General features: G+C 46.1%; 1 protein-coding gene across 18 annotated transcripts in view; it reads right to left on the bottom strand.

Annotated features, from left to right (window-relative positions):
• NCOR1 (nuclear receptor corepressor 1) overlaps positions 1–17,954 on the bottom strand; it is a 156,021-nt gene that overhangs the window by 13,967 nt on the left and 124,100 nt on the right. For 14 of the 18 annotated variants that reach the window (XM_044249178.1, XM_044249177.1, XM_044249190.1 and 11 more), the window contains 13 exons: positions 17,650–17,790; positions 16,323–16,406; positions 15,386–15,642; positions 14,661–15,021; positions 12,237–12,464; positions 9,413–9,622; positions 8,821–8,970; positions 8,144–8,266; positions 5,365–5,530; positions 4,669–5,162; positions 1,934–2,062; positions 1,106–1,263; positions 727–950 (listed from right to left, as the gene is read on the bottom strand). In XM_044249178.1, coding sequence (XP_044105113.1) covers positions 727–950; positions 1,106–1,263; positions 1,934–2,062; positions 4,669–5,162; positions 5,365–5,530; positions 8,144–8,266; positions 8,821–8,970; positions 9,413–9,622; positions 12,237–12,464; positions 14,661–15,021; positions 15,386–15,642; positions 16,323–16,406; positions 17,650–17,790 — 2,725 coding nt within the window. The remainder of the gene's footprint in view (positions 1–726; positions 951–1,105; positions 1,264–1,933; positions 2,063–4,668; positions 5,163–5,364; positions 5,531–8,143; positions 8,267–8,820; positions 8,971–9,412; positions 9,623–12,236; positions 12,465–14,660; positions 15,022–15,385; positions 15,643–16,322; positions 16,407–17,649; positions 17,791–17,954) is intronic. The other 4 variants (XM_044249179.1, XM_044249192.1, XM_044249195.1 and 1 more) reach the window with 2 other exon arrangements.

The raw sequence follows: 17,954 nt of genomic DNA, 5'->3' as shown, positions 1-17,954 counted from the left end.
CTACCATGTTGGTAAGAACAATGTGAGAGACACACAGTGTTCAGACCAAAAAAAGGGTTTGGCTCCGTGATTATACACTTAAGAGGCACCTGTGACCTTTGAATATAATTTTATTCGGGTATAAAATGTGGCCCTGTCCGCAAAAAACGCAACAGACTTAAGGAAAAACATGTAATCGTATAATTAAATGTAACATCATCCCCTTTCCAACAATGCATTTTCTTCATTTCATTGAAACACATAGGTGTTTCATTGAAACACCTATCTGCCTGCCCTGAATACATACACTGCGGAAACAGCCCAGAACCCATGGGAAGAAATGCCACCTCCTTTCCTGATCGACCCCATCCAATTTTTACAGGTGCCCATTTCTAACCATTTTTCTTCAAGTTCTTTGGTGGTTACCTCTAAAATTCTAAAAAATCTTACATTTTTCTTGATTTATCAAACTTGAAATAGTATTTATCACCTCCCTCCATGGAAAGATGAAGACTCTGACTTTTGTTGAATGGACATTAAAAGATATAATACCAATTGCCCAGACAGTGAATATTCTAAGAATATACAGAGGGAAAACCCTCATTTGTATTTCCCAAGGCATGAAGGTAAATCAATCTTAGGTGTGAGTAATGAATCCCTTATCTTAAAGGGGATCTGTAGAGAGTAACAGTTAAACATTGTTTTACTCTTGGGAAATATACATAAAGTTTGAAATAAAAACCATACCTTCCCCTGGCTTTGTCCACAAGATTTTCTGGAGAAACCCTTGACCCTGGTCTTTGATGGTGGACAGACTGAGACTGGGATTCTGGGCTATAACGGTTTGATGTTTTAGTCCGCACAGGTGTGGAGACCAGAGCAGATGGCGAATTTTGGAATGTAGAAGTGGGAGGCTGCTGGGGAGGCTGTGAGGAAACTTGATTTCTAGCAAAATCTTGTGTGATAATTTGCTGTGAATGAAAAAAGAAGGAGTTGGTAAATCTGTTGAGGACGTATGTGCCAAATAATATAGCATAAAAAACCTGGACATCTTTTTTATGATTCCCTCTCTGTGAAATATGCCTTCTGCATTGACCAAAAAAGGAAAAATTAATGAACAACTTACACAGATGTGATCAGCAAGTGTGATCAGGCGGTGGGTCCTGGGCACCTGACCCACCCCGTCAGCCTGTGAGGAGGCAGGCAGCTGCTGTTGTGGGGACAGCGGTTCCTGCTGGGGTCGGTAGTGATGTAATGGTCCTTCATACTGTCTGGTGGCTTCACCTAACGGAGGACGGACAGATGTCTTACCCGGCCTTTCACTCATCAAAGACTGAACATGACTCAGAGCAGCGCATGTGAGGGGTGTGATGCCCATCTCTACCCAGAATTCCTGACTCTAATCTCGAAAGGAAAACCACTGACGGACTGACAGAGATCAGAACTAGTACAGAATGCCCTGTGAAAGTGTTAAGAGGGAAAACAAAATATCAACTATTTCCTGTATCATTAGATGTAAACAAGGAGTAATCAATCAAAGCTTAAAACCAACTTTCCAGGGGCGCCTGGGTGGCTCAGTGGGTTAAAGCCTCTGCCTTCGGCTCAGGTCATGATCCCGGAGTCCTGGGATCGAGCCCCGCATCGGGCTCTCTGCTCAGTGGGGAGCCTGCTTCCTCCTCTCTCTCTGCCTGCCTCTCTGCCTACTTGTGATCGCTGTCTGTCAAATAAATAAATAAATAAATAAAATCTTTAAAAAATAAAAAAAAATTAAAAAATAAAACCAACTTTCCATTAGTGCAGTTTTGCACATCTCTAAACCAGACTCCTATAAAGATTACTCTAAACCAAAAGAAACAAAACCAGGTCTTTGGTCACATGGTCCAGACAGATCATCAGAACGAAACACCAGGTGCAGATACGAAAACAGGTCAGCCGGTGGCTAAAAACTACAGACCTTCCGCTTGGTTTGCCTTGGCCACGTCTGGCTGATAGGCCTGCAGCTTCTCCTGGGGCGGCGCAGGGGAGCTAGCAGGGCTGATCACCTCAATAGCATCGCCGGCGGCTTCATACCGATGAGAAGATACTTTAAGAAAAGTAAAGAATGTCATTTTAAAACGAATCCCGTGAAAAGTTGTAGAAGTCCAAACTCTTCAAACCTATTCACATATTTTTGGTTTTTGTTCTCCGAAACGTTCAGCAGTAAAAACCAAGCACCGCTCAAGGCACTGGTATCAGCGGTCTGTGAGTCTTACTCAGGCTCCGAGTCTCTATATGGAGCAGGGTTTTGTGGAACTGTGTGGCCTCTAGGACCTTGAGGTGAGGCAGGCTAGGGAACGGCCTGCAGCATTCTCCCGGAAGCTGAAGAGCGCTGCCCGAGAAGGACACTCCTCAGAGGAGGCTGAACGAATCAGAGAGTGGATGTCCACAGCTCACCATTTCCAGTGACTAAAATTCTGAGGGACACTCAGCTGTCAGAAAAACTGTTGGGTACCCAACTGCTTCATTACGATGATGACTTTAAAGCTACAGATGAAGTAACATTATATAATAATTTTCAGAAATCATCGGATTACTGCAGACAAAAAGTATTACTCCAAATGGTTTCTCAGCACTGTTACACTGTGGAAAAACACAGAAATGGCAGGGGATGTCCGAAAAGAAGTAAACTCAACCCCCCCCCCCCAAGCAGAAAGGATGTCCACGTCAGGGAAGGCCCGTCTAAGCGGAAGTTCCCAGGAAACCCGACTGCAGGCCAATGCAGTGAAGGGCAGGGACGTGAAACCTCCTGACTTTAGAGTGTACTCAGCTTCTACAGGCTGTGGAGTCTGGGAAGACTGCCAGCAGCCCAAAGGGTCCCTGTACGACTGGCCGGATCGGCAAGCGTCATCGATCAGTGGATCCTGCATGCAGGTCTAGAAGCCTGGAATGAACTGTGACCAGGCTCCCACCCAGATCCTCCAGGACCCAACTAACAGCCCTGTCTTCCCACCCCTTCACCAGGCCACGCAAGCTGTAATTCGCTGGGGTCTAGTATACTCAGGAGGACAGGAACCCGGTGACTGGGACAGAAATGATCTCTTGGGAACTAAAATAACTATTTTCAAAGTAATTTAGACCACTTCCGACTTCGGTATTCCACTGGCATTCATGACCGTTTATGTGCCCAGCACGCTAAACCTCAGCACAACCAACATACAGTCACTAGGAAGTCTGAGGCTAACCTGTGTTCACCTTCAGGGGGAGGGAGGCCCTAAAGGGAAAAACTGGAAACCACACTGAGTAACAGTGAACAGCTGTGGACTTCGTGCATGTCACTTAGTGGTAAAAATGACAGCCCCACTCAGAACAGACGACAAACCCATTTTCAGACCTTCAGACTCCTACAGTTGGTCCGGTTTGTGATGTCAGCTGAAAGTGGCTGCTAGTTAGACTAGAGCCGTGTGCCCCAGCATCCAGTAAGCCACAGCCTGGGTGGGTCACCAGGTGTGCTGGTGTCCTCCCTCTGGGCCTGCTCCTGCAATGACATCCTCCCCAGCTAGCACAGTCTGCACCTGTAGTATCTGTTCTGCAGATGTTCATGCTCCCAGACGAACAGAAGTTTACTGTCTATACAGCAGACTACCCATCTGCACCCTTCTTTCCAAAAAACTCAGCCATGGGGAAGATATTTACCCAAATAAGTTACAAGTAGGCCCGGGGGTAAAAAGAATTACACGTTGCATGCTAATGCGTGAGAAATCTCCAACTCTCCTCAATTTCATTAATAAACACAACAGAGAGATGCCCACATACGGTTAAATCACTTCAAGGATTAGCGGATACTTGCTTAAATACCCGATTCTTCCTTCAGGAATTCCACACAGAATTTAGGCAGTTGTTAATTCTGAAGGAACTCTTCCAGCATTTTATGGTAGATTTGTGAACTCTTACGGACTCACAGGGCAGACGTCAAAATGACTAACCAACTTGCAATGGTAGAGGGCAAACTGGTGGTCACCAGAGGGGAGCTGGGGGAAATCGGGGACGGGGTGAAGGGTACACTTATGACAATGCGTACCAAGTCATGTACCGAAGTGCCTAATGACTACGTTACACATGAAGCTAACACGACACTCTATGTTAACTATACTGGAATTAAAATAAAATTTAAAAAGTTAAAAAAAAAAAAAAGAATTGCATGAAAATAGTTTTAGAAAATGAGCACAGAATAGGACATATGCATAAAGAAGGAATAAAAAGGACCAATACATGTACAGAAAAAAAATTTTAAAGAACCAGCTTGCAGAAAAGGAGTACCATAAATACCAGTGACCAGGAATACAGTGATCTGGCTTTTTAAAAATCTGTGTCTTAGAAAATGCTTACGAGGCTTTGGTAGCCTCTCTGACCTTCCAGATGCCCAAAATTGACCACGAGCTCTGCCCTGTCTACTTTGCAATTTTACCTCCATAAAGGACACAGAGTGTTCACGGGAAATACTTTAACAGTCATACTTAAGAAACTGAAGTTTAAACAGTCGTGATTTCAAAGAGCAGAAGAGACATTTTTGCACTACTAATCCATAAAACCTTTCCATTACATTTACCCGCAGATCAGGATTTTCTTTGTCATATTGTTCTGCTTTACCTACGAAATAAAGTAATTCTTTACTCAGACAGCACATTGCAAAACTCCGATGGAGATACATACAGCTACTAGAAGAGTCTGAACTTTGAGAGCCACGTTCCCTCGCATCCTTGTCCGAGGCAATCTGCCGGGTGATGATCACGTCTATGAAGTTAGCTGCAGTAATGGTAGTCTTCCCTCGGGTCCTTAGCTCTTCCTCATATCTGGACTTTGGAGGCGGCCCTTTCTCGTTCCCAGCCTCAGAGTAAACTACTGAGGAATGGGGCTGGGGCTTGCCACTTGGAAAGGCTGCAGGAGTGTACAGACACTGAACGGGTCTCTTCTCCGCCTCCAGGCTTTTCTGCTCTAGCTGCTGCTGCTCACTAACTGCTGCTGACCTGCTCCTCAAATTTTCTTCTAACCTGGAAGCTTCATGCTTACTCTCTTTAGTTTTGGAAACCTCCATCTGGGGGGCAGAGGCTGCGGCGTCCACAAGGGCAGCCAGGGCATCCGCAGCGGTGCTGTAGCGGGAGGCCGGCAGGCCTTGGCTTATTGACGGGCCCCCGGCGGGCAGCGGCCTGCGAACAGAAGCAAACCACATACAAGTCCGTGAAAGGCAGCTCTACGGGGGGCGTGCTGGGGCGGCGGAAGGACCAGCTGTAACGACAAAATGCGTCGGGCGGGTAGTGGGTGACCAAACCGTGGAGGTCACGCACTTACGGGTGTGCGGCAGATGCCGGAGACCGCTCTTCTCAGCCGAAATGCACACGGGGCACTTACATGATTCGGAGCTGAGCACTTGGATCCAAGGGTGTGATGACGCTGGTTCCATTGGTTCCCTGGAACACGCTGGGTCTTTGCTGCAACATGGTCTCCTGGGCTCTCACCGAAGGGGACGGGGAGCGGACATATCCATGACTGCCGGGTCGGCCTGGCTGTTCTGAGCCTGTGAAGGCCCAAAAAAGAAAAAAAAAGCAGAAGAGAAAGAAGAAAAGACAAGCCATAAGGAAGAAGCTAGAGACAGCGATGTCCAGGGGCTGTTCATTTCCTCATTTTCCTAAACAGGAAAAGAAGCCTGATACCCTGCTTTTTGGCCTTCTGATAAATATGTTCCCTGAGAGTTTCTTAATGAAGATGTAATAAAACCATACCCTTAACTCAAAACAAAAACATCAACTATCATTTACTGTCACTTCCATTTATGCCACAAGGGTCCACCTTGATTCCTGAAACAAAGTAACGCCAGCAGCCACACAGAGCGGATCCTCCCACAGCAGGGGCTGAGTACAGGCTCCGCCCGCACGTGGACCTTGGTTTTGAAAACCAGAGCACAGTACCGTACACGGATTTCCCTGACACTTTTCTCCTCTCTCGTGTCATTTACCGGAAGAACACAGCACACGATACACAGAACGTACGAAACCCGGGTCAGCACTTCCTGTTCCCGGTAAGGCTTCCTTCCAGTCAACAGGGAGCTGTCAACAGTTACTCTGGTCGGATGTTCCAGTGGGGGCGTGGGGGCAGGTCAGCACCCGAACCCCTGAGCTGTGCAAGGGTCAGCTGCCCTCACGCCAATGAGACAAGCTCATCTCTCAGCTTCTTCCTTAGACCCGGGTATGCTGATTATTTCCAGAACCCCGATCGGTGCAGCGGTCTGAGTATTGTGATGCCAGCAGCACACTGTCGCCAGCCCGGGGTCTGAGCAATTGCATCCCTGCTCCGCTCCACCTCTGCCCTGCTCCGTGAAGGGTCTCTCTCCGCAAGTGCCCCCCAGAGGCTCAGCTCCACGACCTACACTCGCCAACAGCTGACACAGTTTTGTCCACTGGCCTCAGCTGCCCCACAGCAAAGCCACAGCTCGGACTCGTTCAGCACTGCTCACTGGGAAGATCTCACACTCCTTCTCCGCCCTCTCTGTCCTGTGTCCTCAGAAGAGCTGGCCACTTGCGCACTCGCCCCTACTCCCCCAGCCCGGACCACCTGGTGCAAGCTTCTCAGCCATTTTCTCCCTTCCAAGCACATAACCGCTGATAGAAGCATTTCTGTGTTTCTAGAAGAGCAGCTGCTATCTACATTTCGTACCTCCGCAATGACTGTCCCTACTTACACTGCCGCTGATGATGCGGAGAGCTGTGTTTCTTCAGACTCAGCAACAGAATGTCAACTTTTTAAAATGTCTGATGGAGAAAATGGTATCGTATCATCTGGAATCTGCATGTTATTCATTAATGGGATCACGAGCATTTTTAAAATACAGTTCCTACCTGGGCTTTCTTTAATTACATCAGTGTCTGTGTTTTTACGCGCTTGACATATAAGCAGCATTAGGATGCCCCCTCACAATTCACTGAAGCCTTTCCTGTGGTCACTCAGCAGTATGTCTTACTATACACAGACACTACGTTACAGCTCAATGTCTCCAGGCTTTGCAACCACTGATTTATTTAACATAAATCCTTGGGAATGATGTTTCTGGGTCAAATACGAAGACCAGCTCTGAGCCCCAGCTCTGTACTGCCACCACTCTGATGTCAAGGTTTGCCCCCTGTGAGCATGAGCGTGACAGCCTGCCCGCCCCGTGCCCTTCAGTTCCACACGCACCTCTCTGACCGAGTCTCTGGTCCTGTGCCTGCCCCTCTGGTGCCCCTGCAATACCGCCCACAGACTGACCCACCCTCTCCCCACACGGCACCGTCTGGAAATCTCAGCCAAGCCAGAGTCGCGACCCTTGCAGGGGACTCCTAGGTCACCGTGTCCAGCCTGTCTTTCCTCCTGAGGGCCAAATCTGTCTGTCCGGCAACACGGACACAAGAAGTGCTCTCCTTTCACTGAAGGAACAGAATGCAAAAGACAAATCTACCACATGTCTGAATAAATGTTCCAGAGACACATCCAAGTAGGTCTCACAGGGAAACTCCTTCCCTAATGTGCAGACCTGGCTTGCATCTCAGCCCATCCTGCACCCCCCACAACCTTGAGCTACCGCATCGCCATCACTTCCCTCCCACCCTGCCCGGCAGCACACATCTCCACCAGCAACTGCAGACACAGCCTCCCTTTCCTCCTGGTGCCAGTACACGCCTCTCTAGGGCTCCAACCCACCTCCAGCCCCTCTTTTGTAAATGTCCCTCGGCACGGCACCAGCCTCCTTGCCAAGTGGCAGCACAGGTAATTCCCAATGTCACCCGACCTTCTCTCTGTACGGCATCTTCCTCAGACTCTAGCACCACAACACATCGTGTGTCTGTGGCTGGGAGCCCCTGCTCGGCCTGCTTTCAGCTCTACTGAGCTCTGCGCCTGGTATCTTCAGGCCCAACTGTAGCCAACGGCCAGGGCCAAATCAAAACGCCGCCTTCCTTAGGAAAACCTCAGTTTCCTGTTCAAAATTCATGTGCTGCACTTTCACTTGTACGTCACTTAAGGTGTGAGATTACTTTCTGTCTCTCGATTCCTGCCTCTAGGATCAGCTTGCCGCCCTGCTCTGCAACAGGAGGCCGGACGCCCGGTCCCACTGATGACCAAGGGGTGTCTGTAGCACAAGCAACGGCACGCTGCTCACCTGACCGAAGGTAGAGGTCCGAGGACGCGGCCGCGGCGATCCGCTCCCGCTCCCGCTCCTTCTCCCGTTCCCGCTCCCGCTCCCGCTCAGCACTCGCCGCCGCTGCGAGGTGCGTCGAGTGTCCTGTAAAACACAGAAATCTTCAACTTAAAGACAAGAACACTGACCTGTCAGGTACAAACAGCTGTTAGATTTTTAGTGTCTGGAGACGTTTCAAAATGCTTCAAACCTGAGACGGAGACCATTTGTTAAAGAGTCTCGAATTGTCGACTGACACCTAACACAAGCTTTTGGGATATTTCTGGTGTATCCGGTGAGGGATGGCATGTGAGAACTACACGAAACATTAAGTGGAAAACAGCAGAGCAGGGGCGCCTGGGTAGCTCAGTTGGCCGCTCCTGATTTCTGCTCAGGTCGTGATCTCAGGGCAGTGGGCTCGAACCCCATGTCAGGCTCCAACCTCAAGCCAAGTGTGCTGGAGGTTCTCTCTCTCCCTCTGCTCCTCCCCCTGTGCACTCTCTCTCGCTCGCTCTAAAATAAATAAATCTTAAAAACAAAAAACAACAACAAGAAACCTCAGCAGACCCAATGGGGGAAAGTGCCCAAAATTTCAAGACAATGCTGTCAGCCCTTAGAGACGCTGGTCGTACCAGAGAGGGCCATGACCAGTCTGTTACCTGGAGACATAGACGCGGAGTTGTATGGCCTGGGCGGGAAGGTAATCTGCGTTCCAGGAATATAAGTGATTCTGTCCATGGGAGGAGTGCTTGTTCCCCCTGGATGAGGCACTAAAATCGCTGGAGGCATGTTGGTCAGGTCGATGATTCCTGCTCAGGAGACAAACACAATAAAAGATGTTAAATGTCAGTCTCTCTCAAGACACAGAACTATACATGGCTTTTTAAAATCGTTTCTCTCTACAACCCAGTGATACTCTGTGTACGGTATAAAAAAAAATGGTTAAGATGATCATGACTTTGTAAGACCTTCTTTAAATCTACAGAAGGCTATGAAACTCTATGCACCCTACGAGTCAACAAAAAGCAAGACAGGTTACTGAGAGAGACAGCAAACTGCAGACAGTTTGGTTATGTCAGTGCTCACCACTGACATACACGCCTTGACGTACTGCTTTGCCTCCGGGGGTTAACAGCTACAGAGGCAAGGACAGGGCTGCCTTTCCTTTCCTTCCATCATTCACTCAGCAAGTACTCACTGATACTCAGCAGACCTAACACCATCTAAGAAGCCCAAGCACAAAAAACGCACCCCTTGTTGCTGGATACGGGAGGCCCAGCTGCTGCTCCCGTGGGGAGAGGCCTCTGGCCACATCCGGGCGCAGGTTCACTTGCATCTGCTGTGAGGTAATGTAGTCGTTGAGGATTGTCTGTCTGGTGTTCTCCATTGCATAAAGCTGGTACTGACTGGGGTAAGCTGGGGTTGGGGAGAGCTGTCTCTGAAACAGGTAAGCAGCAGCTGCTGGTGGAGAGAACGAGAGAAACGCATTTAGTTCGGTCCAGGGCAAAGTCATTCGCTAAGTATCGCCCGCAGAAAGAGCTGGAGCCCCTGCTGCCAGGCTAATATACAGGTACAGCTTTTAGCATGGGTGGGGGTTACAGAGAGTGAGGGCAACTCATGTTAGACCCTGACACATCAGGTATGAGTACACGTGCTCTAACATCAGACATAACAGCAAAGGAGAGAGAAACCAGATACGGGACGAATGTCAACGTTTTCACCGGTAGGAGAGGAGCTAAGGAACTTCTCAAGCAGCTGCACTTTCGGTCTTTGCCACATAACTTAATTATCATTTCACCTACATCTCTAAGAGCTGCATTTGAAAATCACATTATTGGGGCGCCTGGGTGGCTCAGTGGGTTAAGCTTCTGCCTTCGGCTCAGGTCATGATCCCAGGGTCCTGGGATTGAGCCCCACATCGGGCTCTCTGCTCAGCAGGTAACCTGCTTCCCTTCCTCTCTCTGCCTGCCTCTCTGCCTACTTGTGATCTCTGTCTGTCAAATAAATAAATAAAATCTTTAAAAGAAAAACAAAAAAATTAAAAAAAAAAAAAAAAAGAAAATCACATTATTTGTGCAGTACTGATCATTCAACACAACCAAATGGAAATACATGTGAACATACTTTGTGACAAATAATGGCTTTCCTGGGTGCTGAAAATGATTAATCTATAAGCATTTAATTAATGCAAAGATTAGCAAACTTATTCTGTAAAAGGCCAGATAGTAAATATCTTACACTTTGTGGACGATATGGTCGCTTCGCCTACTCAACTCTGCCACTGTAGCATGAAAGCTGCCACAGACAAAACACCCACAAACGTGTGCCTGTGTTCTAATAAAACTTTATTTATGCAAATAGGCAGCTGCAGTGTTTGGCCCCTGGCCATAATTTGACAAGCTGGGTTACAGCATGACATGAGCTGCTAAGAAGGGGTAGTAGGTATGTCTGTTAAAAAGAAGTCTCTCTGCTCAAAACATTAAAATTCACCTCAAGCTCAAAAATAACAATAAAACTGCTATAAAATGAAGGAATAGCATAAGCACGACATTAAAATCACACATTCAAACTCGAGTGAATATATACATATTCATTCCCCTAGAAAAACAAGTTTTCTAGAATGTTTGCTTCTCCTTTCTTCACCCAGAACTCCCGGCAGGGTAAGTCTGTCAGTGGACTCTGTGGGAACTTCTGCCTCAGTTTTGGGAGAAAGTCCCTGAAGAACTATGTGCAGACCCCTCTGACACCTAATGTGCTCAAGCAACAGACAATTTGATGCCATTGATATAACCTCCAACAGATGAAAGGTTTTCCACAGGTCCTTGCTTCTATAAACTGAACAACTCTTCGAAATCTCGGCATACTGCTGATGAAAACCTCCTCCCTGAGGACCAAGGTAAAACATGGGTGTTCTGTGTCCCAATTTCAAGTTGGGAGGATGTAACAAACAAGCAGGTTAGGATGGGGAAGAGGTACGAGCAGAAAACACGTCATCTGAGGAGGGCTCAGTGGGTGAGAGGAACAGGGACGAAGACGGGAAAACGGGGCAGCTGGCACACGACTGCGTCAAGTCAGCCAGCGACGTGCAGAAGGGGCTCCTTTCTCTTTGTAGAGCCCGCCACCCCGCGCCCAGCAGACTGCTCTTGAGAAAACCTACAGACTCCTGCACCTCCAACAAGCACATCTATCTACAGTCAGAGGGGTGTGTCTAGCCAGAAGTTCCTTCCAGCTCTACCTGCTACCGTGATTACGTAACTTAATGAAGTAATCTGGAGGTTGTTGAGAAAAGAACGAAAAGAATGGTTTCTCTGGAAACTAAATCGACTGCTTTGGAAAGACAATATATGTAGCTCAATCAGGTATGGATGAGATGGTTTTGAAAAGACAGGAAAAAAAATCTTCAAGGATTCTGTATTTAAACTACTTTTGAAGTGGCTTTAAAGTCTAGCTTCACAGGGCGCCTTGGTGGCTCAGTCATTAAGGGTCTGCTTTCTGCTAGGTCATGAACCCAGGGTCCTGGGATCGAGTCCCACATCTGGCTCCCTGCTTGGTGGGGAGCCTGCTTCTCCCTCTCCTATCCCCCTGCTTGTGTTTCCTCTCTCGCTGTCTCTGTCAAATAAATAAATAAAATCATAAAAAAAAAATTCTAGCTTCACTTAAAAAAAGGAAACCTGAAAGGAAATGTATCACTTATGTAACAAAGACAAGGAGAGATTTCATCAGTAGACCCTGACCGTACATCAGAACACTGGGAAATTAATATCTACATGGTAAATTTAATCTTTGAAGTATGTCTGTATTATTTAAAAATAATTCTCCACACTGACCCACTTTTGCAATCAGCTTAAGCGAATGCCATACTTATTTTTTTCCTCAGTTCTCTAATGGGTGCTAGTAATATTCTGTTTCTTAATTTTGAACTGGTAGCATGAGGGTGTGTAGTGTGTGTGAGTTCAGTGGGCTGCACACTAATGATATATGTAACAGTCTGCATGTTACACTTTAATAAACAGTCTGAAAGGTCACACAGGAACATTCCTTCTTTGCCATAATCATAACCCCACCCTGTGCTTACCAGGATCCAGAGCCCTGTGAAACGGCATGGCGGGATCCAAGTGTGTGGGCAGATGGCTCCGATAAACCTCGCCTGTGGCGCTGCCCCTGTGGTGGGGATCAAACGGACTGTGGCTGACGACGGGGTCTACACCAGGTACCGGAGACTTCGCTGGTATACTTTCCCTCTGGGTGGGGGTCAGGGTCGATTTTCTTTCATGATTGGTAGACTTGCTAGAGGAAATCGTAACTGGGGAAAAAAAAAAGCCAAAACCACAACTTAAGAAACATGGGAAGAAAGATTTTACAGCTGACCCTTGAACAGCACAGGGGTTAGAGGCGTTTACCCCTCCACACGGTCAAAAACCCCACGCGTAATCGGACTCGCCCAAAACAGCCTACTATTGACCCAGAAGACTTCCCGAGAACAGAAACAGTCAATTAGCACCTGTTTTGTATGTTATATATATTATATCCTCTATGCTTGTAATAAAGTAAGCTAAAGGAAAGAAGATGTTACAAAAATTGTAAGAGAGGGGTGCCTGGGTGGCTCAGCAGGTTGAGCATCCAACTTTTGATTTTAGATCAGGTCATGATCTCCGAGTTGTGAGATCGAACCCAGCACTGGGCTCCATGCTCAGTGGGGAATCTGCTTCTCTCTCTCTCTCTCCCCTGCTCTGTCCCTTCCCCTGCTCATGTGTGCTCTAAAAATAAATAAATCTTTTTAAAAAAAAGGAAAGAAAAAGAAAAATTGTAAGAGAAAAATACATCTATAGCACTGTACTATATTCATAAAATACAGCGTCAACAAAAACCCACCTTAAGTGGGTTTAAGTTCCACTTAAGTTCTAACAAGTGTTGGTCAAGGGTCCACTGTATTCATCCACTTCTCTCCCAACCAAGTACAGACTGTATTTATACACCAAATGTTTAACGTTCAATCTTGTAAAACACGTGACTGGGAAGAACTAGCAGAAACTTCTGAGACTTAAAGATTACCACCTTGCGATCACAGTTCCAACATCTTATCACTTAACGCTAAGATTAAAAATGAAGTTCAGAACTCCTCTTTAAATCCCGTTATAAAAGATTTTGTTTTCTGTAGGACCTGAACATTCCAAATTCTTCCTGACCCCCACATACCAAGTCACAGTTCCCTCTCTTTGTCTGTGCTGCCCCCTCCCTGACGCTTGCCAGTCACCATGTGATGCTGGGTTTCCTTGCCCAGGACTTCTGTAAAGCCTTTCTTGTGAGCTCGCCAGTATCAACCACCTCCCTACCTCAGCCTCTTTTTAAACAATGTGGTTCAGAAGTTATCAGATCACCCCCCAGAGAACAGCATATCTCCACACGTACTGGCCATCCTCCTCCACGGCCATAACAACTGCAGTACAGCACACAGAACAGAAGCGTTACCATTTTAAAGGGTACAGCTCAGGGGCATTAATGAACTCAGAGCTGTGCAGTCACCACCAGCACCTCATTACTGATATTCGGGTGACATCAGCTTGGCCACGATTACACACATCTGCTGGACAAAACCAAGCAATCATGCGGGTCTACGACACCCCCTTCCAAGCCCCAGGGTGCTCAAACACGGGGGGCCTTCTCTCTCAGCAGGGCAAGTCTCCTTCAGAACCCAAGTCCAGGCCTCTGCGTTCACCATCCCACCTCCTGGCCGGCACTTCGCTTTCCTCGTACCCCTGCCTGCTGTCACGGCATCCAGCCAGGACCCTGCCGTGAGCCTGTAATCAGTACGGACTCCTGTAACGCTGGACAAGAGGAGTGGGGACGCTGTCAAGGGCCACGGGCAGCTTTGGGTACGACCTGGTAAAACTCAACGCCTCTCCCCTGACTCCCAGACCTGCAGCAGCGGAAGGCTGGGGCCGCAGGGCGTGACACTGACAATAGCAACGGCAGCAATGACAGCTCACGTGTACGGTGCCAGGCGCCACCCACACCCTCTGAGTCCTTCAAACACCTGACCTCATGTGACCGTCCCAATGGTCCAGTGAGGTAAGCCTTAATACTGTTCCCATTTTACAGATAAGCAAACTAAGGCCTAGGACAGTGAAGTAATTTGTCCAAGGTCCTGCAGCAGAAGAACCTTAATGTGAGTCAGGAAGTCTTGCTCCACGGCCTGCGCTTCCAACCGCCACAGCAGACTGAGGCCATACAACGGTAAACGCCGGCTTCCAGAACAGCCTGTAGGGTTAGCTGGAAGGGCACTCTCAGCATGCACTTACTCTAGAGCATTTCTGGATGCCAGCACCATTGGCACTTGTTAAAACAGCGGGTATTTTACCTACAGTCATCCCTGCTTTCCGTGCGGCAGCAGGCCCTCCAGGCCTCATGGCCAACCAAAGCAAACAATCTGACTGATTTTTTGCCAAAGCTGGGAAAGTGCAAGGAGAACAAGCAAAGGAGGACAGAAGAGTTACCGTACCATCAGACGTTCTGCTCATCATAGGCGAGCCTCTGGACATGGTGTTCTGGTAACTCACGGGGGTCCGCCGGGCGCTGCTGTCCTCGTAAAGTCCTGGGCTCAGCTGTGCCTTGGGAGCCTCATGAAGTGCTGACCGGAGGACGGAGGGGCCAGAGCTCACCACCGACGTGTGTCGGGAACGCACTGGCTCGCCTGCTTTCACGTCCTCGTATTTTCCCCGCTCTACCACCTTTATGTTCTCCGGCACGATTTCCAGGGGAGGCATTCCCCGGGGGAGTTTGTTGGGCCCGGTGATTAAGGATTTGACATTGTGTTTGATGGCAGATTGCCCTGAGTTGCTGTCAAACTTTATCGGTGTACCCTAGAAGAAAAGAAACAAACATGATCAGGAGCTCGAGGCATCTGCAGAGCCTGCCATCTCCAGTCAGGTTGGCCCACGGCAGTGATAATTTGCTTCAGTAATCTCTACTCTCTGCCTGGATGTCTCAGCCACACGCTCACAAATCCAGAGCTGCGCACTTTCTCACAATACACATTCCACAATACGGATGCAAGAAAACGAGTCATGAACCATACATACAACCTCTGCATTCACTTCCAAAAGCTCTGACATCATAAGAACTACTTATAATTATTAAGTCATGCTTTTTCTAAAATGGTCCATGAATATCACAGTCTGAGGGGGAACGGCTGATGAAAAGCATCAAACAAACTGACACAGTTACCTGGGAGATGGAACCCTCGATTATTGGCCTTGTGCTCTGGACCACTTCTGGAGTTTTTCGGCTTTCCTGAGTTAAAATATCTTGCCGTGGAATCTCATGAATGGAACGCCCCATTTCTTTGATTGTGGTAATGCCGTCATATGGTTTTCCTTTGGTAATGGCGCCTTCGAATGCTCGTATGGGAGGACTCTCCCTTTTAATCTGTTTGGGATATTTAAGACCGTCTTCAAAGCTGTCCGTTGTCGCTCTTGGTGTGCCTTCAAGAAAGAATTCAAGAAACATGCTTATTAAAATAATGCCAATGGTGCATAACAATGTGATTGAGCTATACACTGGGAAATTGTTAAAAGAAGTGCGCCTGGGTGGCTCAGTGGGTTAAGCCTCTGCCTTCCACTCAGGTTATGATCTCAAGGTTCTGGGATCGAGCCCTGCATTGGGCTCTCTGCTCAGCAGGAAGCCTGCCTCCCCCACTCTCTGTGCCTACTTGTGATCTCTTTCTCTGTGTCAAATAAATAAATAAAATCTTTTAAAAAAATTTGTTAAAACATTAAATGCTAATACATATTTTTCTTCTATTTAAAAAAATTAATACCATGTCATCTTGTAGTTTCTAATTATTTTCTGCTTACAACACATCCTTAAATAAATATTCATAAGTCATCATTTTTTTCGGGTGGTTCAAGATTTGATACACTGTTCACCACAATCAGAGAATGGTTCTTACATAATGAAGATAGTCTCTATATTCAAAGATTAGGCAACCATCATCTTCAAATTATACAGCTCAGAAACAGAAGAGTTAAAATCAAGATTTAAGTATCTAATATTTCAAAAGGGAAAATACTTGAAAAGCAGGTTTCATACACTGCAAATTAATGTCAAACTACTGTACAATGAGGCAGTCATGAAAAAAAGCCAAAACAAGCAAAAAGTTTACCCTGCATTATGGAACCAGACAGCACAGTCCTTTCTTTGAGGTCGGAATGAGGGCTACCCCTGGGTAATGCTCGGCATATCAGTCCTTTCAAGACAAGAAAGCAATTCAAATATTAAACACAATGTCAATGTCAATTCCCATGTACTTTATACTGACCTTAGAGTACGTACTTTTTGATAAAAGCTCTATGGAGAAAGAAATATCATCTTAAACTTGTGAACTATTCAGAAGGATATCATGGAAAAAATAAAAGTTGCAAGTACCCAATATGACATAATTGTTCCTTTTTAAACATTTTCCTGAAGAGAAAATAGCCACAGAAGACATCTATTATAAATCAATAAGGAAAGACACTTTCAAAACTACATCTAAAATCCAATGCTTCTTTCTCAAGGTAAGAGGACACACAGAGGGGTTGAGAATCACTGTCTGGCTCTGAAACTGACCTCTGAGAAAGGGAAAACACAAAGGATGGGTACCTCAAAAACAGGTAAAATATGTAAATGAAAATATGCAAGTCATACGCAATTACCCTAAGGTAAAGGTAAAGGGAAGTGGGATTTTTTTTTTTTTTTTTTTTTTACTGGAGAAAATCCAGCTCTTAGAAAATTACATAGGACTTCTGAGATTGAAGAACCCTTACCTTGTGTTTAGTATTTCACTTAGATTGACATTAAACAGTTGAAGCAGGTTAAGACTTAAAGAAAGTGAGTCATTAACAAAATAAAACTATGGATATGATGTAGTGATTGCTTATCGCGTGGTCAGCACACGTTGGGACACCTGTCTCGAGTCTTCACATCATAACTATGGTCCCTGCATTTTCACTCGCCCAGAGAACTTCACCAGCAAACAGTGCGGCCAGAGTTCAAATACAGGTCTTTGTTCTGTTACACTGTTTTAGCTGCCTCACAACAAAAGCAAAGTTCTCAGAATGACTTTTACATTTTTCAACTCATTTAACCCTAGCAGAATAGTCTACATTACATGAGCATTCTACTAGTTACCTATGATATGACCAATAATGTTTAATTTTTACTTCCTGCCACTGTCACGTACTTGCTTTATACGTAGATACGAATATAAATTTAAACATATTAATAAGCTCATATTACTACAGTGTTAATAACATATTTCATCATATTACATATTATTAATATAATGATATATTGATACAGGTTTCATTTATATAGTAATATGAATACAAATTTATAACAGTAATATGAATATAAATTTCTTGACAGAGATTGAATACAACCTAACCCAACCATGCAAATTTGCTGTACAAAATTAAATGTATCTAAATAAAGCACTGGAAACACTTTACCCTCCAACGGGGCTGACACAGGAGACTCCCTCAATGACAACCCTTGCTTTATATTTCCTTCCACTGATTCATAGCTTCTTTTTAAACTGATTTCGTGAGCTGTTCTTGGACTCCTTGTGCCTTCTCGGGCATTCTTAATATCTGCAGAACATAGAAATAAGAATTACTCAGACAAAACCCAAAGCCTACTCTACAATAAATCAGTTATCTTAGTTTCATAGTCTTATCTTATAAAAAGCAATATAAAAGCCAGCCAACCTACAACATAGTACTGTATAGATGATATTTATGGAGTTTTTTTCATT

This window comes from Neovison vison, chromosome 5 (assembly GCF_020171115.1).
Source record: "Neovison vison isolate M4711 chromosome 5, ASM_NN_V1, whole genome shotgun sequence".
Classification (NCBI taxonomy): domain Eukaryota; kingdom Metazoa; phylum Chordata; class Mammalia; order Carnivora; family Mustelidae; genus Neogale; species Neogale vison.
Note: the sequence above shows the minus strand (reverse complement) of the source record. Positions and strands in the feature narration are given on the sequence as shown.